Source organism: Caretta caretta, chromosome 1 (genome assembly GCF_965140235.1).
Source record: "Caretta caretta isolate rCarCar2 chromosome 1, rCarCar1.hap1, whole genome shotgun sequence".
NCBI lineage: Eukaryota > Metazoa > Chordata > Testudines > Cheloniidae > Caretta > Caretta caretta.
The window spans coordinates 111,923,200-111,945,490 of record NC_134206.1 but is presented as its reverse complement, the minus strand read 5'-3'; the positions used below and the strand labels follow the sequence as shown (position 1 = coordinate 111,945,490).

At 40.6% G+C, this 22,291-nt stretch overlaps 1 protein-coding gene across 2 annotated transcripts in view; it reads left to right on the top strand.

Moving 5' to 3' along the window:
* ADPRHL1 (ADP-ribosylhydrolase like 1) overlaps window positions 1-22,291 on the top strand; it is a 47,132-nt gene that overhangs the window by 9,881 nt on the left and 14,960 nt on the right. For both annotated transcript variants that reach the window (XM_048855961.2, XM_048855980.2), the window contains exons 2-6: window positions 3,057-3,221; window positions 8,415-8,540; window positions 10,443-10,583; window positions 15,612-15,739; window positions 20,128-20,260. In XM_048855961.2, the coding sequence (XP_048711918.2) occupies window positions 3,057-3,221; window positions 8,415-8,540; window positions 10,443-10,583; window positions 15,612-15,739; window positions 20,128-20,260 (693 nt within the window). The remainder of the gene's footprint in view (window positions 1-3,056; window positions 3,222-8,414; window positions 8,541-10,442; window positions 10,584-15,611; window positions 15,740-20,127; window positions 20,261-22,291) is intronic.

Here is a 22,291-nt window from a genome sequence, read left to right as displayed (position 1 = left end):
TTGGCAACAAGTATTAGAGTGTCTGTTTAGTGAGTATTCTCAGTGGGCAAAATTTAGCATTCCACGGCTGCAGTAGAAATGAAAAATTACACTCCAGGTAATGGAAACTTTTTAAAATTTGTTGAATACCTAGCTTTGTTTGATCCAGTCATGAAGGAGTACCTACGTAAAATAACTGATCATGAAACACAGATTCATTACTTAGGAAAAAATATGCAGAATGAACTGATTCAAATCCTAGCAAATGCCATTAAAAATAAAATTGTAGAAGCTGCCCATTCTGCAAAATACTTTTCAATAATACTGGACTGTACATCAGATGTGAGTCATATTGAACAAATGATGATGATCATTCATTTTGTGGATATGGAAAAGTCTGCTGACAAAGATAATGTTAAAGTGCTCATAGAGAACATTTTTTGGGTTTCGTACCACTGAAGGAGACAACTGAAGCATTTATGACTGAAACTATTCTACAAGAGCTTGAAACAATGTCGTTATCTGTTGAAAATTTATATGGCCAAGGCTATGATAATGGGAGTAATATGAAGGGTAAAGACAAAGGTGTGCAAAGGAGAATGATGGAAATCAATCCTAGGGCCTTTTTTGTTCCTTGCAGTGTGCATTCTCTGAATTTGGTTGTCAATTATGCTGCTAGATGCTGTTTGGAGGCAAGCAGTTTCTTTGACCTGGTGCAACATGTTTATGTGTTTTTCTCAGGCTCAACACGCCATTGGGAGATTCTGACTTGCCATGTGAATTTTCTAACTGTGAAACCACGTAGTCAGACAAGATGGGAGGGTTGCATTGATGCTTTGAAGCCTCTTTGCTATGAACTTGGAAACATTTATGATGCCCTAATTGAAATTTCTGGATCATCTGACAATGTGGTACGTTCAGATGCAGAAGCTCTTGCAAATGGCTTTTCCAAGTTCAAATTTGTGACTTCACTCATTTTGTGGTATAATATCCTTTTCAAAATTAACCTCACTAGTAAGCAGCTTCAGGAAAAGAACTTGAACATACATTCTGCTATTCAAAAATTGTAGCAAACTAAAAATATTCTGGAGAAATTCAGAAGTGATGAAGGGTTCGAAAGAACACTGATAGATTCTCTTGAGCTTGCTGAAGAAATAGACTTTCCGACAGAATTTGAACCAGAGCCAGTTCGCATTCGGCAAAAGAAACCGCAGTTTTCATATGAAGGACGAGACACACCCATTCAGAACCCAAAACAAAGGTTCAAAGTGAATTTCTACTTCACAGTCCTTGATACTGCTATTCACTCGGTTGACGAAAGATTTCAACAGATGCAGCAGTCAGTATTTGGCTGTCTGTATGATATCCACAGCTTGCAAAAGAAAACAGCAAAACAGATAAGAGAATTTTGTATAAAACTGGAGTTGGCATTGACTCGTGAAAATTCAAAAGACATTGATGCTACAGATTTGTGTAGTAAGCTTCAGGCTTTTACAAGGTGACTTAAGACACATTCCACTCCTGAAGAAGTACTGAAGTTTGTTTGTGAAAATAAACTCACAGACAATTTTCCAAACATTTTTATAACTCTACGCATCCTTTTAACTTTGCCAGTTTCTGTAGCTAGTGGGGAACGTAGCTTCTCAAGTTAAAATTGATAAAAACTTATCTGCGTTCAACAATGGTGCAAGAGAGACTTGTTGGACTTGCCAAAATGTCAACAGAGCATGAAATAGATGGAAAATTGGATCTAAAAGAACTAGTGACTGAATTTTCAAAACTTAAACCAAGAAAAGTCACGTTTTAAGAGCCCAGAGCATTTTTTATTCGGAGTGTTTTTTAAATACAGGTTAAAATTCATTGAAGAGTTTTCTTATTTCTTTCTATATTGGATGTGGTGGTAATGGCAGTTAAAGCAGGATAGCGTAATGGATAGTTTTGGATTTGTAATAAAAAATTATAATTAACATTTTAATGCACTTCTATTTGAAATCGGACTGAAATATCATCTAGCTGTTGTGTACAAATCTATTCTGAAAATTTCGTGTCTCTATTTTATCTGATCTCAGAAACATTGGTTGGACCTACGGACAAACCGAATAATTAAGCCAATGTTTAAAAAAAAATGCTTAAAAAACATTAAAAGGAAAAAAGGGGCAAAATGTTTCCCAGTTTACCAAAAACCTCAGCCTAGATCTGCCCTTGGGGCTTGGGGGTGGGGGGACATGACTGCATGGTTCGCCTATGGCACCAGTTGCTGGCAGCTAGTCTAGGGCCGCCCCTGCATTTGCTAAGAAAATCACAAAGAGTATAGAGATTCACTATTATTATTAACCATCCTCATCATCATAATTTATATCATGGTAACACCCACCGAGGATCAAGAGTTCATTGTGTTGGACACTGAAGAAATATAGGAAGACATGGACCTCTGCACCAAAAAGTCCGCAAATCTAAATAAATGATCAATAATTATATAAAATTTACAATTAATAAAAATATATTAAAAACCACTAATTTGCCCCTGTGCTTAATTTCGCATGAACCAGTAGAATTGAAAACTAGCGAGTGGCAATTTTTTAAACAGGGTAATTCAGTCTTGAACTGGACTAGTGTCCACATATAAACTCAGAGGCTCTGGTTTGTCAAGGTATTAAAGCATGTACATAATTTTAAGCACTTGAATAGCCACATTAAAGTCAAAGGGACTTCTCACGGCCTTAAAGTGAGGCACATGTTTAAGTACCTTGTTCAATGAGGGCCTAAATGGGCGCTGAAGCAACAGTCACTGGAGGGAATTAAAATAATAACTAACTAAATGAAAATATGTCTCTCTAGTGTTTTCTGCTTTTGCTTGTTTATATTATTTATTGCAATTTGGACGGAGATGCAGATGTACCCTCTCCAGGACTGTTTTAATGGTTTGTATAAACGGGTTTGTATTCATTTATGTTTAACAAATCTTCACATAAATTAGAAATGAAAAATAGTAGTATTTGAAAAATGCATGATTGGGTTGCATGATTCCCCTCTTCTTTTACCACTTATAATGGTCCTTTATTCTTTATTCTGAACAGATTACTGGTGTTTAGAAGACCTGTATCGTGACTTGGTAAAACGCTATGTTGAGATTATTGACAAACTTCCAGGGAAATGGTCAGACCCCGCTACCATTGAAGGTTGCTCACAGTTAAAACCAGATAACTATCTCCTAGCTTGGCACACACCATTTAATGAAAAGGGTACAGTATTTTCTATCTGTTATATATTGATAGTTAATAACACATTTATTTTAAAGTTAAATATCTAGAAATAGATTATTTTTCCCCGCCACAAATAAGATATTACTACTGTAACAATGCTAGGTTTGTCCAAAAATGGCAAGTGATATGCAAGAAATTCCTTTTGTAGGGCACTATGTCCTTTTGTAAATCAACTCTGGCCTGCTTAACATCTATTTAAAGAAACTTTATTCCCGGCTGTATGCTTCTGGGTCCAGAATTTTGTCACTGAATTTCATGTTTATTTTAAAGACTATTTTCCACCATGTTTCCATTTTTGTTTCTCTAGTTTTTGATCTTTTTAATGATCCCACTGAAAAAGACAAATTGTTGAGCTTGCAGTTGAGATAGATAGATAGGGTGATCATATTTCCCTATGCTGAATACGGGACACCTGGTAAAATTACTCGTATTCAAGCGAGTTCAATGGCAATCAATCACAACTATACAGTACAAACGTTCAAATTAACATCAAGTTGACTGAGCCCCTGTTAAAATAAATACAGCGTAGTTGGATTCTTTTGATTTACCTTCTTACCCCTAAGCCTTTAGGGTTCACACAGGGAGAGGTGACACACGCACATTCCCGTACACCTCTCTCACATGAGCGGGGTGACTGACCAACCCAACCCCTTCCTGCCTGGCACTCTCCATGCTCCATGCCTGGCTGGGCCCCCAGGATGGACCCGCCTTTCCTGATAACTGGCGCTGCATCTTCCCAAGGCAACACATGGGTGGGGCAAGCAGGGTCACATGCCTCCCCTCTCTCGATTTCTGCCAGGGTTCACACCAGAATGTGGCCAGCGGCAGCCTTTCGGCACTGTGTGGGAGGGAAAGGATGGGAGCTGCCTCCAGCCACAGGGGAGGTGGGGAGAAGGGATGACCTGGCTCATGTCTTTGAAGAGCTCATCTCTTCCCTCCCTCCCTGCTCTCCTGTGGCTGAAAGTAGCTTGTCTCTTCCTGCCCTCACAGTGTCGAGAGGCAGCTAACACCTCCAGGCTGCTGCTGGCCACCGACATAACCCAGCTGCCTCCTGTCCCCCGGCTACAGCGTGGGCAAGAAGTGGCTACGCCCTTTAGGATGCATTGTGCACCAGGGCTTGGCTCCTCCGGGCCAGTGCTGAGGGCTGGAGGGTCTTGGGCTTTCCTGGGGCGCCAGCCCAGCCAGAGGCAGTGGGGGACAGAAGGAGCCTGCCAGCCAGGCTGCTGATGAGCTGAGCGCTCTGTCCAGGGGCTGGTTCTCAGCACACCGCTGGGAATGGGACACGTCCTGCCAAGGGAGATATGGAGGAGCAGCGGGGCTGGGGCAGGGGGGGAGGGTGAAGGGGCAAAGCAGGGAGAGGACAGTGAGAGGGGGAGCATGTAAAGGGCCAATGGGCGGGCAGCAGAGGCAACATGTAGCCAGCCACTACCTGGTGCCTGCCCTCACTCCCAAGCCACCAGAGCTCGCAGTGCCCAGCCAGTGCCATCCAGAAACAGGTTGGGGGATGGGACCCTGCTGGTCAAGAGCCAACACGCAGCGGGGGCTGCACTGAGGGCCTCGCAGTGGGAGCGGCCACCCCCATATACTGCAGCTTTGCCCCGCCAACAGCCTTGCACACCCACCCCTATTGTTGGCCACTTGACCCCCCACACACAAACACACTCTCCGGTGGTGGGCAGGCAGCTGGCAATCAGGGATCTGGCCAGCAACAGGATCTGCCAGTACTGATGGGGGTGAGACAGAAAATACCGGACAATTTGCCTGTTTTTAAGAAAAAGTCAGGACACCTGCAGGAGGACTTAAATACCGGACTGTCCCTTTAAAATGGGATGTCTGGTCACCCTATAGATAGATAATCTTTTCAGTGTAACTCTTCAGTGGCGGAAAACGAAAGATCTGATTATATTATCTTCGTTCAGATAGCTACAGCATTAAACTCCCAAGACCAATTTTTTCTTCACTGATAACCCTACCATCCTTTAGCACTGTTCTCTTTCACATAGTGAGAGATTGGTGTATATACATAATATATATTTGAGGGTCTCTCTGACTATTTAATTTGTGACTCTCCAGGTCTTCAAGGTTAAATAAGCTATACATTTAGTAATATATACACACATATACATACAGTTTAACCTTGAAGAACCGGAGAGCCACTTTATCAACAAATGAAATAGTCACAGTCACTAAAATATAGTAATGTAAATCTCACTGGGTTGATATGGTACTGTATCGCTGTGATATGACACTGCATCAACACCACTCAACAGCATCAAATATTGATGCAATATCAGGACCAAAACACTGCAGTGCATGCCATCATTGTTTATTTTTGCCCTTCTGCAGCCAACTCTCTTCAACATGAATAGGTCTGCTCTCACATGCTCAGTTCCTCAACACAGCTTCTGGGAGGGAAGGAAAGTAATCCTGGCAACTCCAGTCCATTTACTCCTCCTGTGTGTCAGGGACTGGGCAATGCCCCTGTGATGGGCACTATGCATGCTCTAGCTGATTTTAAGTCGAGTCTGAGGAAATTCAAGCAGACAGAGACTGCATGGGTGACCCTGAGAAAGCTATATATACCTCTAGAAACAGAAAAAAGAAAAGGAGTACTTGTGGCACCTTAGAGACTAACCAATTTATTTGAGCATGAGCTTTCGTGAGCTACAGCTCACTTCATCAGATGTTTACCGTGGAAACTGCAGTTTCCACGGTAAACATCTGATGAAGTGAGCTGTAGCTCACGAAAGCTCATGCTCAAATAAATTGGTTAGTCTCTAAGGTGCCACAAGTACTCCTTTTCTTTTTGCGAATACAGACTAACACGGCTGTTCCTCTGAAACCTGTCATTATGCAAGGCTCTAGAAACAGAGTATCACCGTTACATAGTTTAATTAGCTCTTCGGGTTCCTATCTATTCTTCTCAGCCTTCTCCTTCTTCTTCTTCTCATGCTGGAGGTATGGTTCTTAGGATGCCTTAAGCTAGAATTCTCTAAAATGAAAACTTATAGATTTTAAGGTCAGAAGGGACCATCCTGATCATCTAGTCTGACCTCCTGCATATTGCAGGCCACAGGACCTTGCCCACCCACTCCTGTAATAGACCCCTAACCTCTGGCTGAGTTACTGAAGTCCTCAAATCATGGTTTAAAGACTTCAAGTTACAGAGAATCAACCATTACACTAGTGTAAACCTGCAAGTGACCCATGCCCCATGCTGCAGAGGAAGGCAAAACACCTCCAGGGTCTCTGCCAATCTGACACAGACGAAAATTCTTTTCCAACTTCAAATATGGTGATCAGTTAGACCCTGAGAAGGTGGGCAAGATGCACCAGTCAGACACCTACGAAAGAATTCTCTGTAGTAACTCAGAGCCAAATCTATCTAGTGTCCCCTTGCTGTTAACAGTCACAGATCAACTACATACCATTGTAGGCAGTCTCATCATACCATCCCTTCCATAACTTATCAAGCTCGGTCTTGAAGCCAGTTAAGTTTTTTGCCCCCACTGCTTCATCTTGTGTTTTGCCAAACTATTCTGCAGATAAAAAATGCAGATCTGTATATTTCAAGAAGGATTTTTTTTAAATCTTGAGAGCAGAGCACAATTTAATTGAGGTGAGGGATTCCCTATACCCAAGCATCTAAATGTCTTCATGAGATTAGAAGATTCCAGTAGAACTGAAAGTCTGGTGATGAGATTAATCTTTCAGATGAGGTTAGAACCAAATTCTTGGTTTCTTGTGGTCATTCTAGAGTGTCTCACTTTTGCAAAAGTTGCTATGTTGGCCTCCATGTCCTGGAGAAAATTGCAGAGCGGGTAACTACATATTGCCTACATAAATTTTGTGTGCTCAATTTCCTCTGGATACAGTGATCCTAGTCACTTCTTGTGATAAACTGTTGTGTGCTGTTTCTGTACACTGTCAAATAATGGCCATATTCTGTTTCAGAAGTAGCTGAATTACATTAAAGGATGAAGTGAGCTATAGCTCACGAAAGCTTATGCTCAAATAAATTTGTTAGTCTCTAAGGTGCCACACGTACTCCTTTTCTTTTTATTAAAGGATGAAGTGATTCTAGTATTATAGGCTGAACTGGCAGTGATTGTAGTTAATGTTGCCTAATGTTTTCCATTGTAAGACCCTGTTTTCAGTGACTCAGAACCTTGCTAAACTTTAATCGTTCAGGCTGAAATTTTCCATGCTGGGCATTTGCCTTGGGCTGAATTTTTTTTAAGGCTTCAACAAACATGGTTTAGCTGTTTCTAAGAGATTATGGGGAAATATGTTGTTTTGCCAGTGTTAAAAAAAATTCTCCTAACCATTTAATTGAGTAGCTTTGGGCCCTCCATGCTCTAGACCAAAGACTTGAAATTTGACAGGTGGGTCACCCTGGTATCAGAGATGTACCTTTTGCTGTAACTCTGCCAATACACCTAAATGGAGAGTCTTGTTAGGGTTTGGCAGCTAAATTCTCCAAGTTTCTCTCTGCACTGAGCATGCTGTAGGCCAGGGCTACAGGCACTGAGGGGGTCTTTTCCTGCAGTTACACCACTCAGCTGCTAGAGGCCATCATGGCACTAGGGAATGAAAGTGAGATGAGGAAGACTCTCTCCCCCGTGGTCTCAATGTTCCCCCCACTGGTGCCCATGTCAGCTTGAAGGAGAAGAAGAAAACAGCCTGACTTGAATGTAGAAGAATGAAAAACAGAGGGGGACCAGAAATGGTGGGCAAAGTGGGACTGGAACAAAAGGGTGCAACCCTATGGGACAGAGCAAAAGAGTCTAAAACCACTACAGCAGTGGTTCTCAAAGTCCACTGCTTGTTCAGGGAAAGCCCCTGGCGGGCCAAGCCGGTTTGTTTACCTGCCGCGTCCACAGGTTCGGCCAATCGCTGCTCCCACTGGGAAATAAGGGAAAAGGGAGAACACTTATTTTTGTGCACCTACAGTGTTCCTTACAGGACTTTTAATGACAATTGTAATGAGGTTTCCACATGTGGAGGCACGGATCCATGTGTGAGGCTATGAAAACTGCGGTACAGTTTGACTGATAGCTTGCTGTTCCCTAAATGTTATTTGAATTAGCAAAATATGCTTGTTTCCAATGGCATTCTACATTTTGTGTATAATTATTTCCTTTTTAAAGCCTGTAACATTTTTTAACGTAGGTTCTGGATTTGGAGCTGCTACAAAAGCCATGTGTTTAGGGATGAAATACTGGAAGCCTGAGAGGCTAGAAACTCTTATTGAAGTGAGCATTGAATGTGGACGAATGACTCATAATCACCCTACAGGTAACATCCACTGAAATAAAATTATTTGCCTGTGATATGTATGACTAATAATCAATTTGGAACAGACTAGCACAGCTCCTGTTAGCTCACTTGGTTGAACTACTGCCGTATCTGGAGACCCCTAGGTTCTGACTTGAGCCATGCCATCCATGAGGTATTTGTTCAATACATAGCAACTCCAGCTGTAGGGTGGAAAACCCCCTTAAACATCACTTGTAATGACTGAAGAATTTGCATGTTACTATCCTGCTCAAATTACTGTGTAACAATTTCACTTTTATCCAGAAGACCCTGTGAACATGCAGGTTTATCCTTCAGAAGATACTGTTTTTCTGTTATGGGGTCTTACCTCATCAGATTATGTTAGCTATAGATGTGAAGAGAGCAAATTGGATATCAAGATGTTTCCAAATCCACATGTTTTAGGAAGAAATCCAAATATGTCATTTGTTTGTGTTCTGAAGGTTCATTTTTATATTTCTGTGCCACTTAAACAGTAGTAGAGAAACACACAATGAACTATGACATGGAGCAGGTGTAATGGTTTCATTTGGAGATGTAACTTCGTAAAATACTCCTGACAATTTTTACTCCTGACAATTCCTTGAAGACCAGCATTACTCTATCAGCAAACTTTTTCCCTATAGCACAGTTTCATATTTAATAAATCTAGTGCCACCAACAAAATATCAAATCAAATCACATATGAGGGCTTTATGATTGTATTCCTAACTTAATGCAACTAGTTGCATTCTGTACTGTTTTATTTCGATGTTTCATGTTGACCACGTCTTTAACAAACACACAATCCGCACCAGTGAGTGGCATGCTTCTTATTGCACCTTTGCTCTTTGACCATGCTCTTAGGAAAATGCATTCTGTGGGGAGAAGCAGAATTATGGCATAGTCTGACACCTGGAGGTGCTAAAAAGATTGAATGGCCCAAAAGGTGGGGATGTTCTTATAAGGAATAAGGCCCTGATCCAGCAAGACACTTAGGTCAGTGCTTAACTTTAAACATGTGAGCAGTACCATTGACTCATATGCTTGAAGTTAAGCACATGTTCCAGTGCTGTGTATTGGGGCTTTAGTGTCTACAATTACCGAGCTGGTTTCTTAGCTTTATTTTAAAGTTTACATTCAGTATTTTTGGCTGTGTTTGAAAAAAAGCTCAAAAATTTCACAAGTAGATATAAGAAAACAAGCAAGTCATTTTCTGACTCAGCCAACATTGCGAGTGTCTCTTAAAAGACAATATTATCTTGAACACAGTGAAATTCCATGATCCGCAACCTGCAGATATACACCATAGACTACTTGCACAGCTTCCTATTGAGGGCAGTTAGATCCCAAAACAAAATAGGAAGAAACCTGAAGTACAGAACATAGTAGCATGCACAATGTCTATGAAGAAATGACTTAGTTACTCAGAGTAAAATGAGCAAGAAACAGTATTACATCTAAAATCGTAATCAGTCTGCAAGCTGAATGATTTTGTAAACAAAGTGATTTCGAGTATAACTGAATTACTTGGTCCATGTCAGTTGTTCCATGTGACTTGAGTTAAAAGATTTTTAAGTATCATATGAACACATGATATTTATTTTGGATGTCTGCATTATTTGCTGTCATGTTGTACCACTGACACCAGAATCTCCCTGATATGTCAAATAAGTCGTCATCCAGTGAGCAGCATGCTTCAGCCAAGAGTCCTGACAGACTAAGTGTCAACCTGTTAAACAGAAAGACATAGGTCAGATGGATTTGTTAAACCATCCTAAAGATATGACACAGCTAGTAATGATTTTACTGAGGCTATGTTAAAGATGTCTTTATTATTACTATTACAGTAGAAATGTAGATCACATGTTAGTAATTATTAATATTATATGTTAATTCTAGGCTTTTTAGGGTCCTTTTGTACAGCTCTATTTGTATCATATGCAATACAAGGAAAACCACTTGTGCAGTGGGGAAGGGAAATGATGAAGGTGGTCCCAATGGCTGAAGAATATTGCAAAAAGACCATTCGACACATGGCAGGTAACACTCCTAAACTAAAACTATTTTTTTAAAAAACCAGTCACCTATAAAGACACCCATTAAACTTCACTGCTCAATTGCGCCACTTTTGTTAGTTCACATCATCTCCTGTGCTTACATGTTGTCTTTCCGCATTGTCTGCACATTAGACTGCAAGCTGTTCAGGGTAGGGGCCTTGTTTTCATATGGCTTGCAAGTTGCCTAGCACACTAATGGCACTATATAAACAGACAAAACAATAATGATAATGCTAAACTGCACAGATTTATTTTTTAGGGAGTCTTCCGATGTCATTACAAGGTAGGAAGAATGTTGGTCAGCAAATCATTTGCAAAGCATGTGTGCTGAGATTTAAACTGTTTCAGCTGCATTCCATCAAATGGTACAGTAGAAGAGACCCAAGTGATCAGTACAACTTTTTCCATTAGAAATTCAATAGACACTCCTCATTTTGCCAGTGGAAGCCATAACGCATTTGGAGATGTATATATTTAGAGAACAGTTAATTCATCCTTTGTCTGCATGTTCAAATCTGGCTGTTGCTATTCCGTGCAAACATTTGGAATATGTTCTGTTGTACTCATTGTTCAAAACAGCTGAGTGAAACAGGACTCCTGTGATAAATAATGTAAATGCATCTAATACATAACAGCTTTTTAGTGCCTGTTTGCCTAGGATCACCGTATTGTAGTATTGTTGTCCTAATGTGAACAAATGTCTATAGGAGCTTGTCTACAGGAGGACGCTTCGGAAAGTTAATTGTAAGTAGGTCAATGAGTGAATTTAAAGTGGATTAGTTAAACCAAATTAAATTCCTGTGTCGATGCTTTTGCTCAGAATTGAAGGGTCCTTAATTTGATTTGACTTAATACACTTCCAAAGTCACTTTGATGTAAAAGTGTTACCTATGAAATGTTTTTTCCATCTGTTCTAAAAGGTTACAGGGGCCTGGGGAATGCTGGGGAATGATTAGACTACATATAAATCTTTACTTGGAGCGTCCAAGAACTAAGATTTATTTGCGAGATAAAGTTGCAGCTCAAAAAATTGTGGACAAACAAGAAGCTTTTCTGGAACACACTGAATTCTTTTACTGTAGCCTCTTCTGCTCTAAGGTTGTTGTTGTTGTTTTTTTTATAGACTAGACCTAACAGCAGCAGGTGCAGGATTAGTATATAGAGGTCTCTCTTTGACTGACCTTACAGAAGGGTTCTGTCACTCCACCAGGGTGAACCCACAGATGTGTAAAGATATGTGGGACTCCTGAAGAATGCATTGTATAATAATGGCATTGTGGAGCTTGGGGCTATTTTGGAAGGGGAAAAAAATCTCCCACCTCAGGCGCGAGTCCCTTGGCTGCTGAGATGCACTGAAGAGAATTTCTGCTGAACAGAGCCCTACATTTTTAGAAAACCATTTCTGAGAAGCCTTTTTTTGTTTCAGTCACAAGACAATGAGACCCATTTAATCACAAAAGGTCTGTTGCTCTCACTAAGTTACACTTACTCTCATGTGTACTCCATTGACTTCAGTATGACTACTCATGGCATGCAAGTAAGTACTCAACACCCGTAAGGGTTGAAAAATTGGGCCGAAAGACAGGAAGGATGGTTTTGTGGTTCAGGCCCAGGACTCTGGGAGGTTTAATTTCTGGCTTTGCTACAGATTTTCCATCGGACTAGGAAAATCACTTAACTTTGTTCCTCACGTCTTCCATCTGTAAAATGGGGATAATAATACTTCCCTACCTTACAGCAGTGTTGCGGAGGGAGCGGGGGAGGAGAATCATTTATGTTTTTAGCACCAGGGTACTATGCTGATGAGTGCAACAGAAAAGCAGAGATAATTGCTAGGTCTTTTGAGTTTTTAGGCCAGTTTTAAAATCACATGATGATCAAATCAATTGTGTGTGGTGGTTTATTTAAACCAGGACTATTTTTCTCTTAAAATACTCTCCTGTTTTTTAAGGGGCAGGTAGACATTTTCACTCTGCTTTTTCAAACATAGAATTTCTTTTAAGATATTAATCAACTGCTGCTTGGGCTTCCTGTAACAGAATGAAAGTACCTCATGGTATGTTCAGCATGACACCACCAGTGTCAGCAAATGCCAACAGGACCCTCTCTGTGTTGGACTCCTCCAGGTCCTGCGCCTTGGCAAAATCCTGCCCTTTGCAGCAACCCTGGGTCCTGGTGTGGGTGCAAGGGAACTCTGTGTGGGGGTTGGATTCCCTCCTGCCACCCAGCGATCTGTGGCAACTGCTGCAGCATCAGGAGTGCTGTAGTCTCTACTATCATTATACTTTCACCCCCTCTGCTGGGAAGTGCGGGGTGGGAGAGTTACCAGCAGGTAGAAAATACCAGAGTATACAAAAACAGCTTTTGTTTTTTGATATATGAAGATGAAGTGTTTTCAGGATATTAATCCCTAATGAGGAGCACTTGCTTAGCCTTTTTGGAAGAGGAAAAAAAGAAAAGAAAAAGAAACAACCAAATTGCTTCATTTAGAAAAGTGACTACTATGTGTGCACAGTTGCTAATTTTCTGTCAGGTCTGAGTGTTTGTGACACTCTCCTCAAGGAACTTAGAGCCGGAAGCCACTGTGTTACCCCTCTTGCCTCAGCAAGAGTGAGCTTTGCTGGAGATCAGATTGTGTGTCAGCTCCCTGCCACACCAGTCTCTCTTCCTCACCAGCAAACTCCTCAAGACTCTGCTAGTCTGAACCTTGCCTTGCAGGTAACAATCAGTGAACCCCAGTTCCCAACTTCCCCCCAAGACGTCTCTCTGCAGCGTCCAGTCCCTCTCACTGGACGCTTACAGAAATTACTAAGTTCGCTGCCTCCAAAGAGACAGTGCACACACCAGCCTGTTAAGTTCACCAAGCACTCACTCTACTTCAAAATAACAGCACTGAGATGGTTTATAGTAAAATTAAGAATACGTTTATAAATAAAGAACAGAGATTTAGGTGATACTAAGCAAGAGAAAAGGGAGGCAGGTGTGGTTGCAAACAAAACAAAATAAAACATGCTTTCTAGTGATTAAAACTTAATTTTAGCAGGTTATCTTTGCCTAACCAATTTTCTCACTTAAATCAGGTTACCAGCAACTCTAGCCCTCCAGGTCAGAGGACCCCACTTTCACAGAATCTTAGGGTGCTGTCCTCTTTGTTCCCTAAGTGATGGATAACTAGAATGTCTTTTTGTGCTCCTTTTATATTTCCCCAAAGTCCAATGTCTTTACCTCAAGAGCCAGGAAAAATTCCGAGGGGTGCAGACTCTGTTTCCCAGTGTGCTCACTAGGTTGTTTTCCGCTAGTTAGCTGGGTGGCTTTGTTTATCTTACATGTAAATGTACTTTCATTGTCCTCTGGCTTACAAAGCTTGATCCAGACATGTAAAGCCACATTCCTTTGTCTAAGGCAGGCTTGCTTATCAACTCTCTCCACAACATATTTTAGGAACATATTTCCAGAGCATGTACTTATCTCTTTACACACCATTGGTACATACATCACACAGGGATATTCATGACCAGCATGTCATCAGTTTGTATATGATATCTTACTTGATACACCTTCATAATACAATAACATCATATACAGTCATTTGATTCAGTTGCTTATTGGTTTGGGTTCCGACCCTCTGATCTCCCCCTGGGAAGTCTGTACCCTGATTGTCACCATGGTTGAAAGGGAAGGTATTAAAAAACAGAAGGTCAGACTTGGTTCGTATTTAATTTGGAGCAGCAGTGATGCTGAACACACCTGCAGTCATACTCCTATACAGAAGTGCCAACTTTCCAATAGCTTGTTTCATGGCTTTCTCCATCTCCCTGCTTTTTGAATTCTTAATTCTAGTCGTCTTTGCCTCCTATCCCTTTTTTCCACCTTTCCCCTCATGGTCGCAATCCTGCGAATAAACATGCATGTGCTTGACTTTACACATGAGTACAGTACGCCCATTGATATCAATAAGACTTAATTGCATGTTTAAGTGTTTTAGTTAATAGGACTGGATTTAAGCACTTGCTTAAAAGGTAAGCAGACACTTAAGTGCTTTGCTGAATCAAGGACATCAGTAGTCCCATTGAAGATAATGGGGCTACTCATACGCAGAAAGTTAAGCATGTGTTTGCAGTTTTCAAGACTCACTGTATTTTCTCACTGACCAGAGCAAAAAGTAGGTGATATATAAAGATGGGCTGAAGGTTTTCTCCTCCTGTTTTGTTTGTAGTGCAAGTTCTGGTCTTTGTTTACCCAGTTTTTCATGGAAGATTCTATGGATGACTGAAGAATTAGTAGGTTCATTATACTAGAGAAATCATACATATAAAATCTGAATAATTGAGATGGAAAGTGATTTATATTCAGGCTGTGTAAAAGATTTTGTATTTTGTTTGGTATCTTCAACACCTGTTTAATTCAAACAATTGGGAGAAAAGCTCTCTATTCCACACCTCTGAGTCCCCCAGCAAAACCAGGGAAGGTAAGCCTTGACAGTCCTCATATTTCTAAGGTAAAAAAGCACATTCCCACCTCCCACCCAATTATTTCATTTTAAAGAAACTCAAGCAAACAAAAATAAATGTTTTAGGTATTCGTGATTTGCTATAAAGGAACACCAGCAAACAAAGGCACAGACTAATTTTTCTCCCGTGTAATTCACATTTATCTTTTTTCTTTATAGTGTTTCAGAAGAAGGTTGCACTGTCTCAATGTCATATCATGTTGTATTTCTAGTTTGTTGGATGTTTTTAAGATAATTCTACAGTTCTTACCATTTTTAATTTTCTTTCTTTCTTTTCATGTTAATTTTTCCTGCCTTTCTGTTACCTGTTCCACTGATATAATCAAATAGAACATGCAGTTTGATCCTGCTTGAGTGTGTGAATTGTTAAAGTTATATTCCTGTAGAATACAAAGTTTTACTGGGAAAACCCTGTTTTGTTCTTTCTTTAAAAGCTATTTAAGTGCACCTGAAAGTCTTGTCAAGATGAAATATTACACCATTAGTTTGTTTTGCATTCAGAGTATCAGGAGCACTGGTTTTACTTTGAAGCCAAATGGCAGTTTTATTTGGAGGAGAGAGAAATCGCTGAAGATAATCAGAATAAACCCGTCTTTCCTGATAATTATGATGCTGAGGAGAGAGAAAAGGTAAAAATCTGTAAATGTAACTTCAAGAAGAGCTCAGAAAATCTCATTACTAATAGACACATTTCCAGAGAGATAATCTGAGATGGTTGTTAAATGTCTTTTCTGCCCCATAGGATGGGGGTTCTTCTGAAAAGGTTTTTTGCTTATTTACTAACAAGAAAAATTATTCCATCTTTACTTAATATGTGAGTTAATACAAGAAATGGTTACAACTGAATCAGGAATAAGGTTCTAAGCGATAGTCATGGAATGGGAGTGAAACAGCATATACTGGCACTTTAAGGAAAAGAGGAATCAGGACGAAAGGGGAACAGAGTAGCCTGGACCCTGCTCTCCCATCCCCCAACATGATTTCTCTTTTCTTTAAAGACAGTATAAACCATTACAGGGAGAAATACAATAAGCAGGGAAGTCAAACTGGCCAGATGTTTAAACATCTAGAGAAGGGGTGAAATTGAGAAGTAAATTGCAATGAATCATGGCTATTAAAGATGGAAAAGACATACTCAGAGATCTAGGCTGGAATTTTTAAGGGTCCCTAAAGGAAATGGGTGACCAGCTCTCATAGAAATTCCCATGGGAGTTTGGCACATAACTCTCTCAAGGCTCTTTGAAAATCCCCATCCTAGTCCATTCCCTGATCAATACAGAGTCGATTCCTACACTGGTTTTGTCCAGTCTTGTTTTAAGTATCTCAAGAGATGGTGTTTCATCACTTCCCAGGGTACTTTGTTTTGTAGTCTACACTGTTTTTAATTTAATCCCATTACTTTTAGTTATTGCTTCTTGAACCAAGCTAAATAAATTCCTCTTCTTCTTTGGTGTTTATGACTTTCCAGTATTTGAAGATAGTTCTCATGTTTCCAATTTACTTAGCTTCCTGGCAATAAATATGAAATTCTTTTCAACTTTCCCCATATGTCAGTTCTTCCAGTCCCTTGGAGCATAGTTCTGTTCCGAAAAGTGACTAACATGGGGTGCTCTGTAAACTTTTCCATGCTCTGAAATATGATAGAGGGCACCCATGGATGATAATGAATAGTAGATTCATTAGTAGATAATAAGATGGCACCTGCTCACTTAACAGCTCTGTTCCCTGTGTGTATTCAGTCATATTTTCTTACTTTAGTGACAATAAGTTTTTACTAGTTTTTCCTCCTACTAGTGTAAATACAACTACTATATGGGAGGCTGAGCTGAATAACATTCCTCCTCATTCATTATCAACAGAATAGTTGACTAAATTCCAGTTACAAGGACAGGAGTACTTGTGGCACCTTAGAGACTAACAAATTTATTTGAGCATAAGCTTTCATGGGCTACAGCTCACTTCATCGGATGCATAGAATGGAACACAGAGGAAGAAGATATATATAGACATACAGAGAACATGAAAAAGTGGAGTAAGAGGCTAATTAATTATGAGCTATTATCAGCAGGAGAAAAAAACTTTTGTAGTGATAATCAAGATGGCCCATTTAGACAGTTGACAAGACCAAATTCTACTTACACCTGTGTGACCACTTTGGCAGGTTGAGCTTTTGTTATTGATGATGCACAGGAAGGAAAGACCCTTGCTTTACTTGCAGCGCCTTGGCTGTCTGCAGGACTGACAGTTGGAAACTACATCTTTTTACTTGACAGGTTTCAGAGGAACAGCCGTGTTAGTCTGTATTCGCAAAAAGAAAAGGAGTACTTGTGGCACCTTAGAGACTAACCAATTTATTTGAGCATGAGCTTTCGTGACATCTGATGAAGTGAGCTGTAGCTCACGAAAGCTCATGCTCAAATAAATTGGTTAGTCTCTAAGGTGCCACAAGTCCTCCTTTTCTTTTTACTTGTAAACTGAGCACATTGGATCTGCATTCCCTGAATGGGAAATACATGGAACCCTCACTGTGCCACTTTCACAGCCTCTTTTCAAAGTAGAACTGCACTTTGATCCTCTTTGGTGCTTTTCCCTGCATTCCTTTCAGTTTGTTAGTTGCGCGTGGAACTCCTTCTGTATCGCAACAATAAAGAGAAATGTCCGGGGCTAAATTTTCAAACAGGTCTCTAAAATCATGTGTGCATCTCCAGTCCATGCAAAGCCCCCATTTAAGCATGCACACAAAAACTGCAGAAGCTTTTAATACTAGGCAGACATAGCCAGGTTTTATTTATTGGAATATAGTTGAAAAGACCATTTTTATTTGTAAAAATAAATACTCTTCAGATTAACAAGGAATATACAGTAGTTTCTATAAAATTGGCTGCCATGTCTAGATACCCAGAAATTTGGGGCAATGAAAGATAAGTTAACTCTGCCTGACTGTATGGACAAGAAGCAGGCAGTGGGCACAATCAGAACAAATCATCTTGCAGTAAATATGAGTTTGATTCTTCAACTGTGTGTTAAGTAAACTGCACAAATAGACAGACACTGCAGCTCACTCTCATTTTAAGACTTGATTCTTCAATCATCGCTCTCAAGCTATGGACTCAAATGTTGGAAGCAATGTGTGATAAAGACCCAAAATGAGAGCGACTGAAAAAGCGTTCATACAGGAAGCTTAAAATGTTGGAGTTTCATTCCTTGAGTGTCAATAACTTTCTATAGCCTGAGTTTCAAGATTCTTTATTTCTGAGATAAACAATTTTCAACAAAGCTCGGAGACACCAAATCTGGAGGTATCATCAGGAGTAAAATGAGTGACAACTCTCAAAGTAAAGGATACTTGAGACATATGTCTGCAGCCCTGATCCAGAATAGCACTGATGTAAGTAATCCCAATGGGACTTTATGTGTAAATCAATGCTACTTCACATGAATAAGGGATGCAGAACTAAGGCCTTAGAGTCTACTTGTGTAAGATGACAGCAGAAGCAGATAGGCACTGCCTATTGTTTGCAAACATGAAAGTAAGGAGAAAGTGATGCTACAGTCTAGCTGGATACCCCTCCCACTTTGGTATATGTGTGGGTGCACAGTATATAAATATATAAAGCTTAAGTGAAAGTTATTTTCATAGCATACAAACAGAGAAGTTAGATAAAATGTATAATAGTCCTGCTGGAAGGCTCCAATGTGACACTACTTTATTTCTCAGAACACACAAGAACTCCAAAACAGAGAGAAACAAAACTGGCTGCTCCCTAAGCAGAGAGATACAGCTCATCTCACCTTACTCTAGCTGGCGGTTTGCACACTGACTCTGCTGAATGCTCCCACACTTTGCTACAGAGCCCACTAGTCTGCACATGGGACTAAAGACAGACAGACAAATACACACACACTGCTCTTAACACGACAGCTTGCAGTTCCAACACAGTCCTCAGTAAACCATAAAGGGAATAGACTGAAACGCAAGGAAAGGCCTCATGTGTCAAGAAGCTCAAGGCTAAATTCAGCCCTACTTGAAGGAGGTACAACTCAAATTGCTATATTGTATTTTATATGTTAAGGGGTTAAAAAACAGGCTTGCAGGCCAATCTTTAATCAAAATAATGTTTTTGCTTTAAGCATAACACATGCACTTTGGGTGTGGTTTGGAAATTGGGGCAGGTAAAAAAGGTAAAGTCTGGATGTACCTATTTTAGGGCCTGTTTGATGGGCCAGTGCACAATGCTCAGGGTTTTTGTTGCTGAGGAAGTATTCTGCCTCTTGTATTTGAAGATCATTTTCACTATTGTTGTTCAGAGCAGTCTTTGAGAGGAAGGGAAGCCTGGCAGGACAAGGTGAGAAAGAATGATTTGAAATAAAATATCTAGAAGTGGAGACATTTGAACAAATGTGGAAGAGGACACAGTAAAGACATATTTAAAACTGGGCAGGACAAAACATTTGAGAATATGTGGTGGGGGAATGGAGAACAATTCCTCATTGTCTGAGAGGAGACCAAGACAACCTAATAAGTTTTTCCACCTCTAATTTCTATGAGTGTGAACTTTTAAGATGTGAAATGAGACTCTGACTTGATGAGCTTCTTGAAATTCCTGGCTCACTTGAATCCTAGAGACCTTTGCTCCTGATCCAGCCTGCAGAGTAGTTACAAGTATTTTGTTTCCTTCTGGCCTACATGACTGTTGGCATTAAAGCCTCTGTCTGTCAGAGCTGCTTCTGGGGGCACTATTCAGCAGAGGAACCAGGGAATTTGTCAGTGTTAGGAGGCTTTGAAAAAATATCAACTCAAATTAATATTGTGGTTGCATTTGTAAATGGGAAGATCAGAGACGCTCCTCTGTTGCTCCATACAAAATGTCACAAATATATAGAAGTGAGCTTCCCCTGAATGCAGATCCTTATCAACCATCTCAGGGTAAAAGTGTCTAACAGTATATCACTCTGCATGTGAAAAGTGGTGAGCACTTGCAACATTTTGCGACCAACTCGACAGCTATTCTTTTAGACTTACAGGAGGTGGAGTTCTGAAGGCCGGGGTGGAAGAAGAGGCCATGATGCTCCCATGATTGCATATGATGCTCTTTTAGGATGTGGTGGTGACTGGACAGAAGTTTGCAACCGAGCAATGTTCCACGGGGGTGAGTAATCCTGTTGTTCCTTTATAATATCGAGTGTTTGAATCCCCTGGAGTTTAAATGGCAAAATGGTCATTATTGTATGAGATGCAACCTTTAAGTCACAAATTTCACTCCTGTTGAAAAAGACATCTCAGCAGTAAAAGCTCCTGACTAAGTCAAATCTGCCATATTGCCTATTATTGATTCCTTATCAATGTCACATGATCAGTGTTGTTATTATGTCAATAGTACCTGCCATTCAGGACTCGGAAAGTGCTTTACAGACATTAGTGAATTAAGCCTCACAACATGGTTGTGAAGTAAAATAAGGATATCCATGTCTGCGGTTCACTTTATGACCATTTATAAACAGCAACCTCTGTCTGGGATGGCTGCTATAGAACCACACACAGGAAAACAACACAAGGGCATAAGATGGGGGAAGAAAAAGAATACTGAATGCAATTAAAACTGCAGGGAGTTTTCAGGCAGGTAGTATGTAATTACTTAAGCAGTAGTTTGTCTGGGACACTGGTTTAACATCCTTACTCTTATAAAAAACACCATGTATTCTTTAAGGGACACAAGTGGTTAATATCTTTGTGTTGCAACTCATGCCAAAGATAGCTCCTTCAACATCACTGTGCCCTACCCCCTACCCTCATGCTGAATCACCAACACTGCAGATTCGCCCAGCAGGATGCCATCAACAATCAACCTAGGCATTCCATGGAGACCCTCTGTCTGCGCTGCTGACCCAACCCACCCCGACTTAGCTTTGGGAGAGTTAATGGGATCTCAACACAAGATACCATGGATACATACACACAGCCATTATGTGATTTTAAATGATTAATTACAGTAATAAGATACTTTCCCTGCCCTAAAGATCTTGCAATCTAGTGGTTTCTTCTGTAGCTACTCTTCCTTTCTAGCACTGGGTTAACTGCGATGGTTTGTTGCACCCTGAGAGCCATTTAAGAGAAGGGGGATGTTTTGTTGCAGAAGCTTCCTCCCAAAAGGAAAAGAGCAGTAAGTCAGGGACTTTGGGGTTGGAGGACCTGGCTTTTCTCTGTCCCCTAGCTCCTCCCCAGCCAATGGCTCTCTTATTTGATCAGATGAGCAGCTGATATCATTGCTTTTTATTTGCCTTAACCACATTCTCTTTCTCTGAAACAATATCAAATATATTGCTTTCATTGGATTAACTATTACCTTTTAAATGTAAAGATTGTTGCTTTCACCATTTAATAATAATTGTAAAATAAAATCTGCTGATCTGTATTTGTGAGGCAGCGCATTAGCTAGATGCCCCACGAAAAGTCCCTTCTAATCGAAATGATGCAATGTGCTGCCCTTTAAGCAGCCGGACAGCATTGCTGCTTACTGAATTGACTTTTGTCCATTTGGCAAATGAACTTGTTGCCCTCCCAGCATGATTCTAATGGCACACAGGTTTCCTTGCTTGTGAACCAACGTAATCAGTGAGGTAGAGGTAGAAGTAGCAGAGGGAGCATGGGCAGAAAATACCAAGTTTTTTGTACACTCTCTACAGCAGCAGGAGACAGTACTGTTAGCTTGTTGCCTGCTGGAGACTCCCCTGTGGAGGGGGTATCCATAGCAAGGGAGTGACAGGTTTCCAATCCCTTTGTGCCACTTAACACACAAAGCAAGGCAGGGATTCTGCCCCACAACATCTGCACTAAATGGAATATTGGGGCCAACCCAAGTGTTCATTTGGTATCACAATGAATGTGTCAGTACATATTAAACTCATGGTTAAGGCTGGTCTTCACTGCAGCTGTTAGTGTGAGTTAGTACACACGCGTTACTCCACGTGAGCTAGCCTAGCTCAGTGAGAGCAGCTACACTGCGAAATAACATTTGAGCCACACAGCATGGTTTGATTAGCAGAGTGACTGATTTAACAGCTGATGAGTAGTTGTCATTTAAGCTGCAGCATACCCACTGCATTATTAGCTCAAGGGTCAGCAGCACTGAAGCTTCAACCCATGCACAGAATTCATGGCCCCCGCAAATTTCTTTGCTTCC